The sequence below is a fragment of the Plectropomus leopardus genome, chromosome 2 (assembly GCF_026936395.1).
Source record: "Plectropomus leopardus strain MGB_pleo_1.0 chromosome 2, ASM2693639v1, whole genome shotgun sequence".
Taxonomy (NCBI): Eukaryota; Metazoa; Chordata; class Actinopteri; order Perciformes; family Serranidae; genus Plectropomus; species Plectropomus leopardus.
The window spans coordinates 7,699,700-7,713,512 of NC_142177.1; the positions used below are offsets into that span (position 1 = coordinate 7,699,700).

Consider the following 13,813-nt stretch of genomic DNA (forward strand, 5'->3'; position numbering starts at 1 on the left):
GGACCTCTACTCATATATTGACCTACTTTTGTCACATAACACAAAATATTAACTATCGCAATTATACAGACAATACCCAAGTTTGCCTTGCTCTGTCACCGAGTTACGGCCATCTTTTAAATTCTCTGCAAAGAAATTAAGCAAAGAAGTGACTGGAATTTTTTGAGCTACTTCCTACTAAATGCTGTTCTCAGATCTCTTCACTGGCTTCCAGTGTGTCAAAAATAGTGTTTAAAGTACTGCTGCTTGTCTATAACACTCTCAGTGGCTTAGGACCAAAATACATTTGTCTTTCACTAAATGAACCCTCTCAGCCTCTCTGTTTGAAGAGTGCTTATTAAACACGAGGAAGCAGCATTTAGTTACTGTGCACAACAGAGTTGGAACACACTTCCTGGGAATGTTTGACTGGCACCAACTTTGACTACCTTTAAATGCAGTTTAAAAACTCTTATGGACTGTTTATGATTAAACACTCACCATTAGCCATCTCGTCCTCCTTTTCTGTTTATACCTTTGTTCTTAACATTTTGATTTACTTTTAATCTTCATATTTTTATACCATTTTGCTGGCTTTCTTAAAGAACTATTTCACTGATATTAAGGAGGCCCTCACATAACTCTAGGCTGTCTCTGCATACATAGAGAGACTTAAATACTTTTGAAATCGGAGCTACATGACAAGAGAAAACAGAGAAAAAGGGTGCTTTTTCTCAAGAGATAGAAAACCTAAACTACCAGAATGCTACATTCCTGATCAGATCAATAAATAACTTAGAACTTAGAATAACTTTGAATGAAAAAAAAACGTAACTATAGTCCTTTTTACTTAACATTTATTATTTTAAGGGCAGCTTAAACTTAATTCTTAGCAAACCTATCAGCAGTCATCAAGCGTAGCTAAACCAACTTTACTCCAGTGAAGTGAAGGGCTGTCTTTCACGATGAATTCGGCAGCAGCCCTTTGAAATTCTGCTGTTTTATTTCTGTGTCATCTTCCCTTGTTTTTCGCAATGGTTAATGGGTCGGACTTGAGTGTCTGACTTCTATCCACTAAGATGGGATTAATAAATTGGAACATAACGTTACATTAGAAGTGCTTAAAATTGATGGCATTAACTGGGACATAACTATGAGCTGCAGTCTTTTTAGTGTTAACGAGTGTTGCCTGCATGTTTAGTTTTGCTACTCATTGTAGCGTTGCCATCGGACCACCGAGGCTCGGGGCTCCACTGCTGGACTCACGTCAGCATTAGCTGCTTTGCTAAAGCTATCAAAGACACTGCACTGCTTAATATTTAAGGAATGCTGCACTTGCACCTATTTTTTGACAAAAATTGCATTTAGCTGGACCGTGGTGACTTTTAGAAAAGTGAGCCCACACTCTCGTAAGCTTGAGTGACATTCACCTTACTATTACTACAACTACAAGCAGAGGAGTGAGCCGCGGCACAACAATAAACGCCATATGCCATCCCCTGATGCTGGCAGCTTTGTCATCATGAGGAGCACGTTGCCGGATATGTTAGAATTAACATTACACAAAAAAAAAAAACAAATACAGATAGCAGCACTGTTTGTCATGGAGCTTATTAGTGCTTAAGTACAGACCCAATTATGTACAGGTGCCAATTAATATCGGTTCTCAATACCCATCCCTATTGAGGAGTGACCTCTAGCTCACCTGGTATACTGTGCGCACCATATGGCTGAGGCTTCTGCAGCGGCCTGGGTTCGTTTTTGGCCTGCGGTCCTTTGCTGCATGGCACCCCGCCCTCTCTCTCCCCCCTTTCCTGTTTCTCATAAGCTGTACTGTCAATAAAGGGAAAATTCCCCAAAATATAATCTAAAAAAATATGTGTTGTAAAACATATTAGAGAAGTAATAGGCAGTACAGTGACATAAGCTGGATTTTTATTCAGTCTGTTTTGCCAAGTTTTACCGTTTGATCAGATTTCGATTCGACTTTGAGAGAGAGAGAGAGAGAGAGAGAGAGAGAGAGAAAGAAGTTAGTCTCTTGATCCAGCTCTATACTCTTTGTGTCAACTGTGGCGGGCAATAAGAAAATGCGAAAGTACAGCCTGTAGTTTGAGCAAGAGCCAGCAAAACTCCGTCAAATGACATAAATTACATTGTTTGCTGGTGTATCTCCTGAAGGGAAGGCGGGGTATCCAGCCACTGGTCAGATGGAGAGAATTTACCACAGTTCATCTTCACATACTACCAACATTGTTTTGATACAAAGCTAGTTGAAAATCAGCATCTGATCTGCATCAGTATCTTTATAGTGTTTTACTGCTACTTTGCCTTTGTGTATGAAATGAGCTATACAAGTAATCTTCATTGAAACTGAATGTGAGTTGGATATAACATGCAGTGAATTGTGTGGCTTTACTCTGTGCATACTGCTGTTTTTCTGTCCTATTTCCATCTGGGATGGTTTTCTCACCTCCTCCAGTTCCTGAGGGATTTGCTGACTTATTCAGTGAACTATACCCTCGCCGTGACCTCCTTTTCACAGAGGTTGTACAGTTCATTTGTGTTATTGTTATTTGTTCTGCCCTGACCTTCCCCATTGGTTGGCTTGTGTCAGATCTATAGACTTATTGATCTCCATTATACTGGCCTCTAGGACAAAAGTTCATGCCTCATATTTCACAGGTTTGCCATAGATTTACATGTATATTTTAACAGGTTATTGGCATCAAATCTTTTAGACAAATCAGACAGCTGCCACTGCATTTCAGTTTTACTACAAGCAGCAGATTCTGAGATGTCAAGACAAACCCTTTGGGCAAGATCGTGCTTGGCAGATTCACTCAGAAGCTTTATTCGCCTACCTAGGAGAGAATACGCCTCAGTGTAACCGCATGTAAACAAGCAGCACATAGTAATCGTTTGCTTGTGATGGTGCTGAAAAGACCTTTCACCTGTTAGGCAATAAATAGCACAGGGTAAAGAAAAAATTAATAACATGGCGCCGAAATCCCTCCAATTCCCAAGACCATATGATGAGAAGTTTTCCACCACTCTCTGAAGTCAAATCATTTTTTTCATAAAGTCTCTGAGACAGAGCTTCTCCTCTTCTTCTTCATCTCCCTTCTTCTTCTTCTTCTTAGATTATTGCTCAAAGGTTCAGTCCATTTAATTGTCTTTCTTCTACAAGTTAGCCATCTGTAAAATCCTTTGAAATGCCATGTCAACAACACAGCGGCCCGCTAGAATCAGTTGGATTTTTTTTTTTTCCTCCAAGTTGCTCCTTTAATACATGAATTAATATTTTATCCCCACAGTCAAGTGTTAGATTGAATACTTTTAAAAAACATTGATTAATGTCAGTGCGAATAACAGCAAAAGGAATGTCCTACACTGTATTTATATAGGAATTCCCTTTTTCTTTTTAACCAGAAAACAAATCAGATAATGGAATTAAAAAAAAAAACTAGAGCAGCTCTTTCTTCTCTAAATCACTATCAAGGCATGTTTCCTTTTTCTGTTGAATTATAAAAGACAGATTTCATATATTATGAATGCCTGAAAGTCGGCAACAGTAGAGGATGTGGGGAGAGCTCAGAGTGCACCTTACTGCAGATTTATTCAGAAGCCTCCCATTGATGACTGCCTTTCTACGGAAATTATTAGTAACCTCTGCATAATGAATTGAAGAAATTAACGCTATTAAATGCCAGCGTATTTGTTGTTTTGCACATGGAACATGTTCAAATTTTAAGCACGGAGCTCAACTTGGAGGCATAATAAAAAGCCCAGCATTGCTACACCCTGCCAGTTACACTTTACACTCTCCTTATGCCCATTTATCACACACTGTGAAATGAAAATGGTACAGAACCCCCCCCAGCCAATCAGTGTGCAGGGGGGGCAGGTGAAACCCGCCGCTTTCTCTGTAGGTTCAGGCTGATGGCCTATATGTGATTTTCCAATCAAGCTGCAAGGAAACACACCCGCGTATGTCTTCTCAGCATAAACAGACGGCGCCGTTATCCACTTATTATTCCTGTGAAAGGGAATATGGGTTTTATTTGACACCCCCATTCACTCGCTTCCTCTCCATCATCATATGTTAAAGCAGTTTTTCTGCAGCTGATGTACAAATGTTCCTGTATATGATCATGTGCCTCTCTGTCACAATCAATATTGTTTGGAAAATGGGATGGGGTAATTTACATGCACTATTTCATTGAGGATTGGAAACCTGTTTAGCGGGGAGAAATGCATGTTGCGGGAGCAGCCCTTATGGGAGATGACAGTAGTTTATTCAAATTGACTTTGGTGATATGAATGCCGAAAAATACCTGTCAAAAAGCATCAGACGTCTCCTGCTGTGAATAAGCCACCTCGCAAACAGCGGAGGAGCAGTCACAACAGATGAGGCCTGTTAATGTCCCCATTATTCCAACACTGGGGGGATATTAGCAGATTAATTGCACTTGATTATAGACATGCTCCCTGAATTTTGATTACACTGGAGATAAGCCGCTGCAATTAGGGTTGCCTCCGATCATTACAGATGGTCAGTGAACTCAAAACTTCAGAGATCATGCTGTGCTCACTTCTGTTTGCCTCTTTAAACTCTGTAGGCAATTTATCTTCCCAACGCTGTGACACCATTGCATTTCCACTTTTTTTTAAGGTATCTGACTCTTTTGTCTTTTTAACATGGCTCTTGCAAAGGCAATGTCAGTAATTTTTCAGTAAATGTCTCAACATTTATTGACTAGATTTGCATGATGTTTGCCACACTTATATTTCTATCAAGATTAAATGTTATCGCTTTTGGTGATCCTTTAACTTTCTCTCTAGTGCCATTTTGAGGCTCAAGATTCTTATTCACCTATTCACTAGAGCACTTCAGGGATGACGTTTTCCTCGAAAGTTTTTTCCATTGGATTTTGAAAATAAGCTCTGGTTAAGAAACATTTATGATACTTACGCATTTTGTTCAGCAAGATAATCTTTACAAATGAATGCCACTTCCAGGATTTTTAAAGCCTAAATGCAATCACCAGAAGCTAACGTTGGGCTAAAAAGGAACTATACTATGCTCGTGTCGCCACTGCCACAAGGCTGTAAAGCTGTGTTAAGCTCTGCTCATTGTCATGATGTTCTATAGTCCCATGTAACCATTTGTTAAGACGCATACAAACATTTTGCGAATGGGGTATTTACTGACATATTTTATGACGTAGAACAAAACGTTAGTCGCTTGTGTGACATGCATGACATGTTAGATTGTGTACATGTATGACATGTAGTCCGACCACATTGAAAGGCAAGAGTATTTTTAGCCGTTCTAAATAAAAAAACACGCAGAAAGGTTGGAAAACTGTGCCTCCCTCACGTGCAATTTATTAGCCCATACACAAAAGACGTCTCTAGCCAATGCTCTTCTTCAAATACTCTGAATTACTGCATTTTTTAAAAATTGGTCCAACACCTTCCTTTACCTGTTTTTGGATACACACAACTAGTATGCTTTTTTGTGTAGCTCCTCCAAATGGCCTCATTTGGAGTGAAATGCCAGGCGCCATAGAAAAAGGCAAAACATGACAAATATTTAAATACAAAGATGATGCACATTTTCTGACAGCCTTTGCCAGGGGGGGAGTGCACTTGATTTTACACTTGAAATGTCAAATAATTATGTAAAGTATGAAGAAAGAGGGTGAAAGGGAGATATTTCAGCTATGCGCAACAGCCCATTCCAGCGTTGGGAGGGAGGGAGGTTTTCACAGAGAGTGTGTTCTGGCCTATTTATTCTAATTAATTTCGATTAAAAAAATATTTTCTGGGATCACAGCGGATTTGATCCCAGGCACTGATCATTGTTTTTTTTGCTTTTGTTTGTTTGGGAGGAGGGGTTGTGTTTGGAGGGATGAAACATAAGATAAATTGTGTGATCAGTTACTTGGACCGGAAAACGTTCTGCTTTTATACAAATGTTTGGGAGGCGCTTTTCCAAGCAAACCCTTTCGTCCACACTGACTGTCAGCAACTATACGAAAAAAGTGCAATGTGTGCCTCCTGACTGCCATATAGAAAAATAATGAGCAGCCATCTGTCAGTGATCACCAGCAGGTTGCTACAGATGTGCCACTGCACAGCCTAAAAGTACAGAGCTGAGTGCATCTTGTATGTATCTGTTGAGCGATGTACACCATGTTCTCCCTCATTGAAGTTCATCCTTGAAAGACCTTTGATTTTTTCATTTTTTCAAAAATAACACCATTTATGATAGCCAGAAACTATAAAGCTAGAAATAATTATTACATTTTCAAATTTCTGACAGTCCTTGGACACATCATGTGTTATTATACAGGTTTGTAAAACAAAATGCTATGACCTCTCCAAAACCTTTTGGGGGTATTTTTAGTTTTCCAAAACATTTCCATGCCTTGAAATTGCTATTTGCAAATTCCATGACTTTTCCAGGTTTGAACTGGGGATGGAAAGATTTCCTTTAAAAAAAAAACTTTAAAAAAGATCACCACAATTTTGTATCAAAATGATCAGATTATACTGAGACACGAGGGCTTTTTCAGCAACATGGAAGTGATGCATATTGAATAGATATACCTTCAAATCCATGATATGAACCGCAGCCTGATGTGCACCTTTATAGAAAAGGCCTTTGTCCTGTGAGTGAAAAACCTTTTCTTTTACAAGTTTGTTTGTCTTGAACCTACATGCCTCCACTCATCATGTGAATCTCAGTTTGAAGGACTCAGAGGGCGAGGGTGAAGCTTTTCTCTGTTAGCTTTGTTTTCAAAATCCTCGGCTCACGTGACCCATGGCTCTCCGACACCCTCCCCATGCATTATTCAAGCTCACATCACTCACCTTGTGTGGAAAACTACAGTGTCTACACACTCAAGGAGAATACACACGTACACATTACAGCTATAGACCATTAAAGCTGGGAGGGATTCTCCAAAGAGGGGAGAGAGAGGAGTGTGGGCATTATTCATGATGGCGGCTGTTTGTAGGAAGACTGGTGAAACTGGCCATGTGAGGCGTGTCAGTGCGCCTCGGAGAGGAGCGGGGAGTCATTTGGTAACTGTTAGCTCGCTCTCTTTTCAGGTCAACCATATGTTATGGTTGCACAGCTTCTCTGAGTGTTCCCACTGCGAGCCGCTGTCAGTAAGTCATCTGTTTGGCTCCCACACCTCCTTTACTTTCTTTTGCCTCATAATGGCACGTGATTGTCGTTGCAGCTTAAGGTTAGAAGTTCAGTGTTGCTTAAATAACAAGATATTTATCAGTTTGTTATTCATTTAAGCATTAAACAATTCTGGGTGACTGTTTGCAGCTTAAAGGGACAGTTCAGTGTTGGAGATATTGGCCGTTTTGCACCAACAGTGCATTAGAACAGCTAGCTGTTCAAATTTTTCCATTGTTAAGTAACTGGTGACTTGTAAAGCAACAGTATGCTTTCAAAGTACCTACCACAACAAACAGGTGGAATTTCTTGGCCCACTAAACTTTCATTCCTGGTTGGATAAATCCCACCTTTGACACTTGTTTATGTAGTTCACATGACGGATATTGGTTTAAGAAGTTTATGGCTTATAATTCATGTTGCTGTAATAGTCTTAACGACCGGATCCTGTCCCCGCTGCCACCCTGAATGAGATGAGCGCTTACAGATAACTGATGGAAGGACGGATGATTATTCATGTCAAACACTGTGTCATGTAAAAACAGGTGACTGTGGAGAGAGAACACAAATTGCCAGTATCTTAAGTACAAACTGTAACACATCAGTGGCAGTTTCGACCCACCTCAGCAGCAGCACTTCCCGCGGTGCCACCCAGTCTGTCTCAGCACGTTAACACACTCTCCATCTTTGCCTCTGATTGACCCCGATAAGTAAGTGGGTTACCATCCTCTCGTTTACAGTGGCAGCAGGTAACAAGGCATTATACAAGATAGAAATCAATCAAATTACACTCAAAAGCCCAGAGTGTGGTTGTGTAACCAACCTTGCTTGTCCATATAATCTGTCACAAATGATGACAGAGGAGGGTAATAAGGGAGCATATTCCCATCATCATTGTCACAGTCGATCCCTGGAGAGGCAGAGCAGCGCACAGCATGGGGAGAAGAGTTAATGTTAGGAAAGAGAAATAATAAATAAGATAAATGTAGTGTGTTTTCATGTTGCAAAGACCAGTGGTTACTAACTGGGCAAGCCCCTTGGTCCAGATCTCTTCTTAGTCATTGGTTCAAGGTCCGCCCATAAGAGAATTACCCAATATACAATTTTATTTGACAAAATGTAAATAAGAAGCAGGCTTAAAACGCAATGACATAAAAAATATTGCAAGAATAAAGTGGAATTTGTTAAAACCAGGGATGTTTCTAGGATTTGAGGAAATTTAGGGCTTAGCCTGGACCAAAAAAATCCTCCCTTTTTATTGCTATTAACATTTTTGGTAATTTTTACAAACTTTTGGCAATTTGTTTTCTATAAAATAACTTTGGTGGTTTTTATTTTTCAATATTGTTTTGTGATTTAAAATTTAGTTTGTGATTTTAAAGAAAAAATGCTTTCCAAACTACAGGCCTGCCAAGATTAAAAAAAAATCGTAAAAAACATTTATCACAGCCAGAAACTTAAAAAAAAAAATAGCATTGGATTTTCAAATTTCCTACAGTCCTTGAACACCTCATATGGGACGGACACTTCATATATTTTCCCCAAGTCACTCAGGGAGGCTGAAGGGAAAATATTTACAGCTTTGGAGAGGGCCAAAGAAAAAACAAAGCAAAAATAATGGCCAGACAGTTTTTCACACACTACATGTTCACAAGTCACTCGCAGTCCATTCAGAAAAGACCTGCGACCCACTTTTGGACCATGACCCATTAGTTAGGAACCACTGGAGTAGACAGAGGAGTAAATATTTTTGATTGTGGATCCAGGCATTTCCCTGTAGATCCTCACTAAACCTTTTATTTTCTCGTGTTTCCTCCTCCTCACATCATTTTGAGAACCTCTGCAAAACAAGGGAAGTGTGGCTTTTACCTGTTACATTTTTTAGGTTTTCGATTTGCTTCCTGCACTTGTTCTACAAGGTGTAGCCGGCCTTTGGAAACAGAGCAGACAGAGTAGAAACAGACCCTTGAATACCTCCCGTGTGTTATTACCACGGTTTTACTGCACCGCCATCGCTCACCATTTAGACCCAGCTATAGAGGACTGGGGCTCTCAGATGCACTTTCATTGTGTATATGACAAAACCTACCAGCTGATAGCATTCTGGCCTGATATCACAAAACGACGAGATAAATCACATCGGGAGCGCATGGTGGTGTGTGTGTGTGTGTGCGTGTGTGTGTCTGTCGGGGAGGGGAAGGGGCCAATACAATGGAGGTATCGAATTCACTCTGGATGAAGACTGCACTGCCGGCACTTTCTACATGAATCTATGCCTGTCCAGGGATCATTTGCCATGGTTAATTTAGTCTGTGTGCTCAGAGTGGCAATTTCAACCAAGTAATCACAGCACCCCCAAGAGGGAGACAGGTGTTGTACACTCCGAGAACAAAGCCTCTCCCTCTCATCCTGCCTCTCCTCCTCCGCTGCTCACACACAAGTGCGGATAAGGGACACTCGCCTTATTCCCTTGTGATGCCATTGTAATGCACTGCAGGCTTGAAAAGAGAGTGGCGACGACTGGAAGGAGTGCTCGCTGCTGTTTACTGTTCTCCTCGCGCTGCGTTTTGGGAATTTCGGGGGGAGTTCCGCGCTGAAGGCTGCGCTGGCAGTGACACATAGAGGCTTCTCAGGATGCAGGAGAGACATGTCTCTGAGTCCCCACAGAGACAAGCTCAGGCCGAAACTAATACCAGTTATTGTAGCTGTGCGCCCTAGTTTGCTGTGTGCTCTGTCCCATATATCCTTCTATTAACTGAGGCTGACATATCCATAAGGATGATGGAAGGGCTCGGCTTTTTGCAAAGCCATTTCCTGTGCTGAATTATAATGCCTCAAAAACGGGGTGCAGAACACTGTGTTTGATCAAAACCTATATAATGTGTATGCACGTGTGTGTGTTTCAGAGCCGACCGTCATCACCACCCAGCCGTCCACGCTGGATGTTACGGTGGGGGAGAGCGTGGTCCTGCCCTGCCAAGTGAGCCACGACCCGTCGCTGGAGCTCAAGTTCACCTGGTTCTTCAATGAGCAGCTCATCCACTTCGGGAGCCACGGAGGATTCTTTGAAAAAGTGGGAGGTGTAAGTTCCTAAACCCTAATGGTTTCTGACAACCCGCGAGGCTCTCAGGCCTTTGCTTTTTAAAAAAGCTATGCTGTTGTGACTGAGGAAGATTCCCATTTGCAAACTGCTGAGGATGTGCCTGTGGCATGGCATTCAAAGCTTACACATTATGTACATTTTCACTATTCAGACACTTACTGAAAACATGAAATTACTATTTAGAGATACATTTTTATGTTACACTCATAACTCACACATTAATAACATGACAGATGGCATTCCAGCAAGAAACAACAGCTACTAGCAGTGATAACGACAAAAAAGACTACACAAAGTTAGCTGTTGCAGTTAGTGAGATATTGATACCATAGTGCCAGAAAAAAATGTATTGTATATTTCTGCAAACTACAAATACATGACATTTGTACAATATTATGCGTGGATATATTGAAACTTAACATTTTTTTATTTTTTAACTACATTGTGGTAATGTACTGTTAGTTTTGGCACAAAAGACACTTGGTTATGGTCAAGTCATTTTTTTGGCTCAAAATCCCGAGTTCTTGGGGAACAATCCTCATTGAAAAAACAGTGTCGTCTTGGTCTTGGTGAAAATACAGGGATGTCTTGATTTAAAAAAAAAAAAACAAAACAAAAAAAAACTTTGCACTATCCCTACTGTAAAACCAGTGATGTCTATGTGAGAACAACAACCACTTTTCGTTGCACTTTTGTTGCTCTATGTGTAAACGTGGCGCTATTCCTGCTAGAAATGCAGGGATGACACAGAAGAAGAAGAAAAAACACTTTTTCCCGGACCATCCTGGCTGGAAAAGCAAAGATGTCTCGGTTAAAATTAAACAATCTTTGTGACCATATCCCTGCTGGAAAAGCAGTGATGTCTTGGTAAAATGAATGCTTCTCACAGCAGAATCTCTGGTTGGAAAAACAGCGACAGGTCACTAAAAAGACATATGCTAGCTTTCTTGAATGATTTGCTCAAACACAACCAGTTTTGTTGCTTGTTTGTCTTTAACAGTGGTCTGCAGCTCAGCAGGCTTCTCGCCTAGATACCACACCATCCACAGTCCTGAAAAAAGCCAACTCATATACTATGAAAGCTCATATGCTACATTTGAAACACATACATGTTTTGTGGTTTGCAGAAATTTAAAATGCCAACATTTCCCTCAAGTGACTGGGCTGGATATTATATCTCAAACTGTGAACGAGCTGCGTAGATGGAAAGCACACAAGCCTCCTAACACAAACATAAAGGTGGCATCGGTATTAAAGTAACTTAAGTATATGTAATAAAGAGCATAGAAGCTTCCCCACTGACAATGCTGTATGAAGTTGTTCACCATTAGAATACTGCACTAGATTTATCTCAGATATGCTACGTTTGTGCTAAACCTCAGTGCAAACAGGAAAGCTTCACTCATATGAAACTGTGTCAATGCAGGATTTAGTGTGTTTATTCAGAATTATGTACTCATCAGCCACACAGGATCATGGAAAGAGGCACCACACAACTGTTTGTGATTTTTTTTTCCCCTTCTGAAATATTAAAATACATAATGCAGTTTCCAGATACAGCCACCACTCTGCACCACTATCACAAAGTACCACACTGAAACTTTAAATGATCACCCAAATAGAGCCTGTTGCAATGTTCATCAAACACACACACAATAACAGTGAGCTGCCTTACCTTAAACAGGCGTTTCTCCCCGCAGTGTCTGTTTGAAATCCATGATTCTGATCAGATAGCTACATGCAAACTGCTAATTCTGCACTGTGAGGTTACAGGTTTCCGTTTTGAGTTATTGAGCATGTTAATCTCTCCATAAGCTTCGAGTCATTCGATGATGAAGTTGCTCAGAAACCCACCTTCTGTCCCAACTTATACATCATTTTGCTGATGACCCAGAATACATAATAAGTGATGAAGAAACAAACCTGATTGTGCCGTGTTGAAGAATGCTCATTCTGTTAGCGCCACTGCGCTCCTGTGCTGCATAAAAGCCATTGATTTATTTTTCAACACCTTCAGAGATTTTATTGGCTTAAGGTCAAGAGGTGACTGAAGATTCATTGCTACATCAATATTATACCTTTTTCTTCTTTTAGCCGGGTCATAAGAAATTCAGCCGCAGTGCAGAGGGGAATGTTTGTATCAAGTGTATTATTTATGGGCAGAAAATTGCTGCCTGTGGTTTATTTTAAAATGAAATTTACATACGCACCCTGCAACCAGTCTCAGTCAGCCGCTGTATACTTCCAAAGGTTCGCAGCATACATCTCAGCATGTGATACGCAGACTTATTTTTCACCTAAAAGAAAATTCAAGGCTCCCTCAAAAACTGCAGGCATAAAAAAATACAGCAGTGAGGTGTCTATCCTGTTACTTCTGTGATTCACTTCTTAGACCATAATTTACAGCCTACTCCGGCTAATAAATTGCTCTGCATCTACACATACGTTGATTAAGCTGCCAGCCACTCCATAGAATTCTTACTGCCATTTTACCACATCTTTCCGCATGTCCAATTTATTACAGAACCTGCTCTGATGAAATGATGATGTGGGAGTGGGAATTGCAATCAGAGACAGAATAAAAGGCTCCCTTAAAGACGCAGCGATCAGACTTGCCATTAGGCTGCACCGTGCCAAAATCAAGCTATCTGAGCATGTGCATTTCTCTAATTATAATAATAAAATAAAAGCATCAAGTGTGCCCAACATGGAGAGGTATTTCAGTGCAGCTTTTTTGGAGGAGATGCTGCATGAGGAATTTATTTTTTGAAAGATTCACATACATGAGAATGAGCTTTGTGTTCAGCTGGTTTGGTTCCCATGTGACTGGAAAGTCAGTATTGTTTTTGAATAGCTGGAGGCGTACCATGTTGCTTATGGACCTCTGTGTGCTTGTGTGTGTTTGTGTGTGTGCATGTGTTGAATGACAGCAGCATTCGGCAGGAGACATTATGATTCGAAATATCCAGCTGAGGCATGCGGGGAAGTACACGTGCGCCGTGCAAACGAAGGTGGACAGCATTTCCATCGCTGTGGACTTGGTTGTCAGAGGTGAGCCAAAATGTTCATTCTGCTTTCACTGAGAATCAACATACTCCAACTCAGAATGATTACTGACAATAAAGCCATGACCAAGAAAAAACAACCCAAAATGTTTATTTTTTTCCCATTATTCCCTACTATACAAAAATCAATCTTTATTTTTTAAAAGACACTGTACTTTTTTTTGGTTTTTTTTTAATATAGGCCTCTGCCACAAGGTTGAAATGGCTATTCATGGTACTGGTAAAACAGAGAAAAATTTAAAAGTACAATTCATATACAGTTATAATGCGTGTACTATGTTAGTATGCCAACATATATTAATTTGTGACTATGAAATTCATAGTATTGCCAGTACAAGTATTATTTCCATTCATATTTACCATTACACTACTTTGAAAACATCTGAGAAATGGTTGAAAAATCATACTGCTGTATTTTTTTTTCACCAAAGATATATAATGGATAAATATTTAATATATGGTATTAAC

General features: G+C 40.2%; 1 protein-coding gene across 5 annotated transcripts in view; it reads left to right on the forward strand.

The window, feature by feature from the left end:
• The window catches only part of cntn4 (contactin 4), a 275,881-nt gene that overhangs the window by 248,203 nt on the left and 13,865 nt on the right, over positions 1-13,813 (forward strand). For 4 of the 5 annotated variants that reach the window (XM_088083789.1, XM_088083787.1, XM_088083798.1 and 1 more), the window contains 2 exons: positions 10,084-10,259; positions 13,211-13,331. In XM_088083789.1, the coding sequence (XP_087939915.1) occupies positions 10,084-10,259; positions 13,211-13,331 (297 nt within the window). The remainder of the gene's footprint in view (positions 1-10,083; positions 10,260-13,210; positions 13,332-13,813) is intronic. The other variant, XM_088083801.1, reaches the window with a different exon arrangement.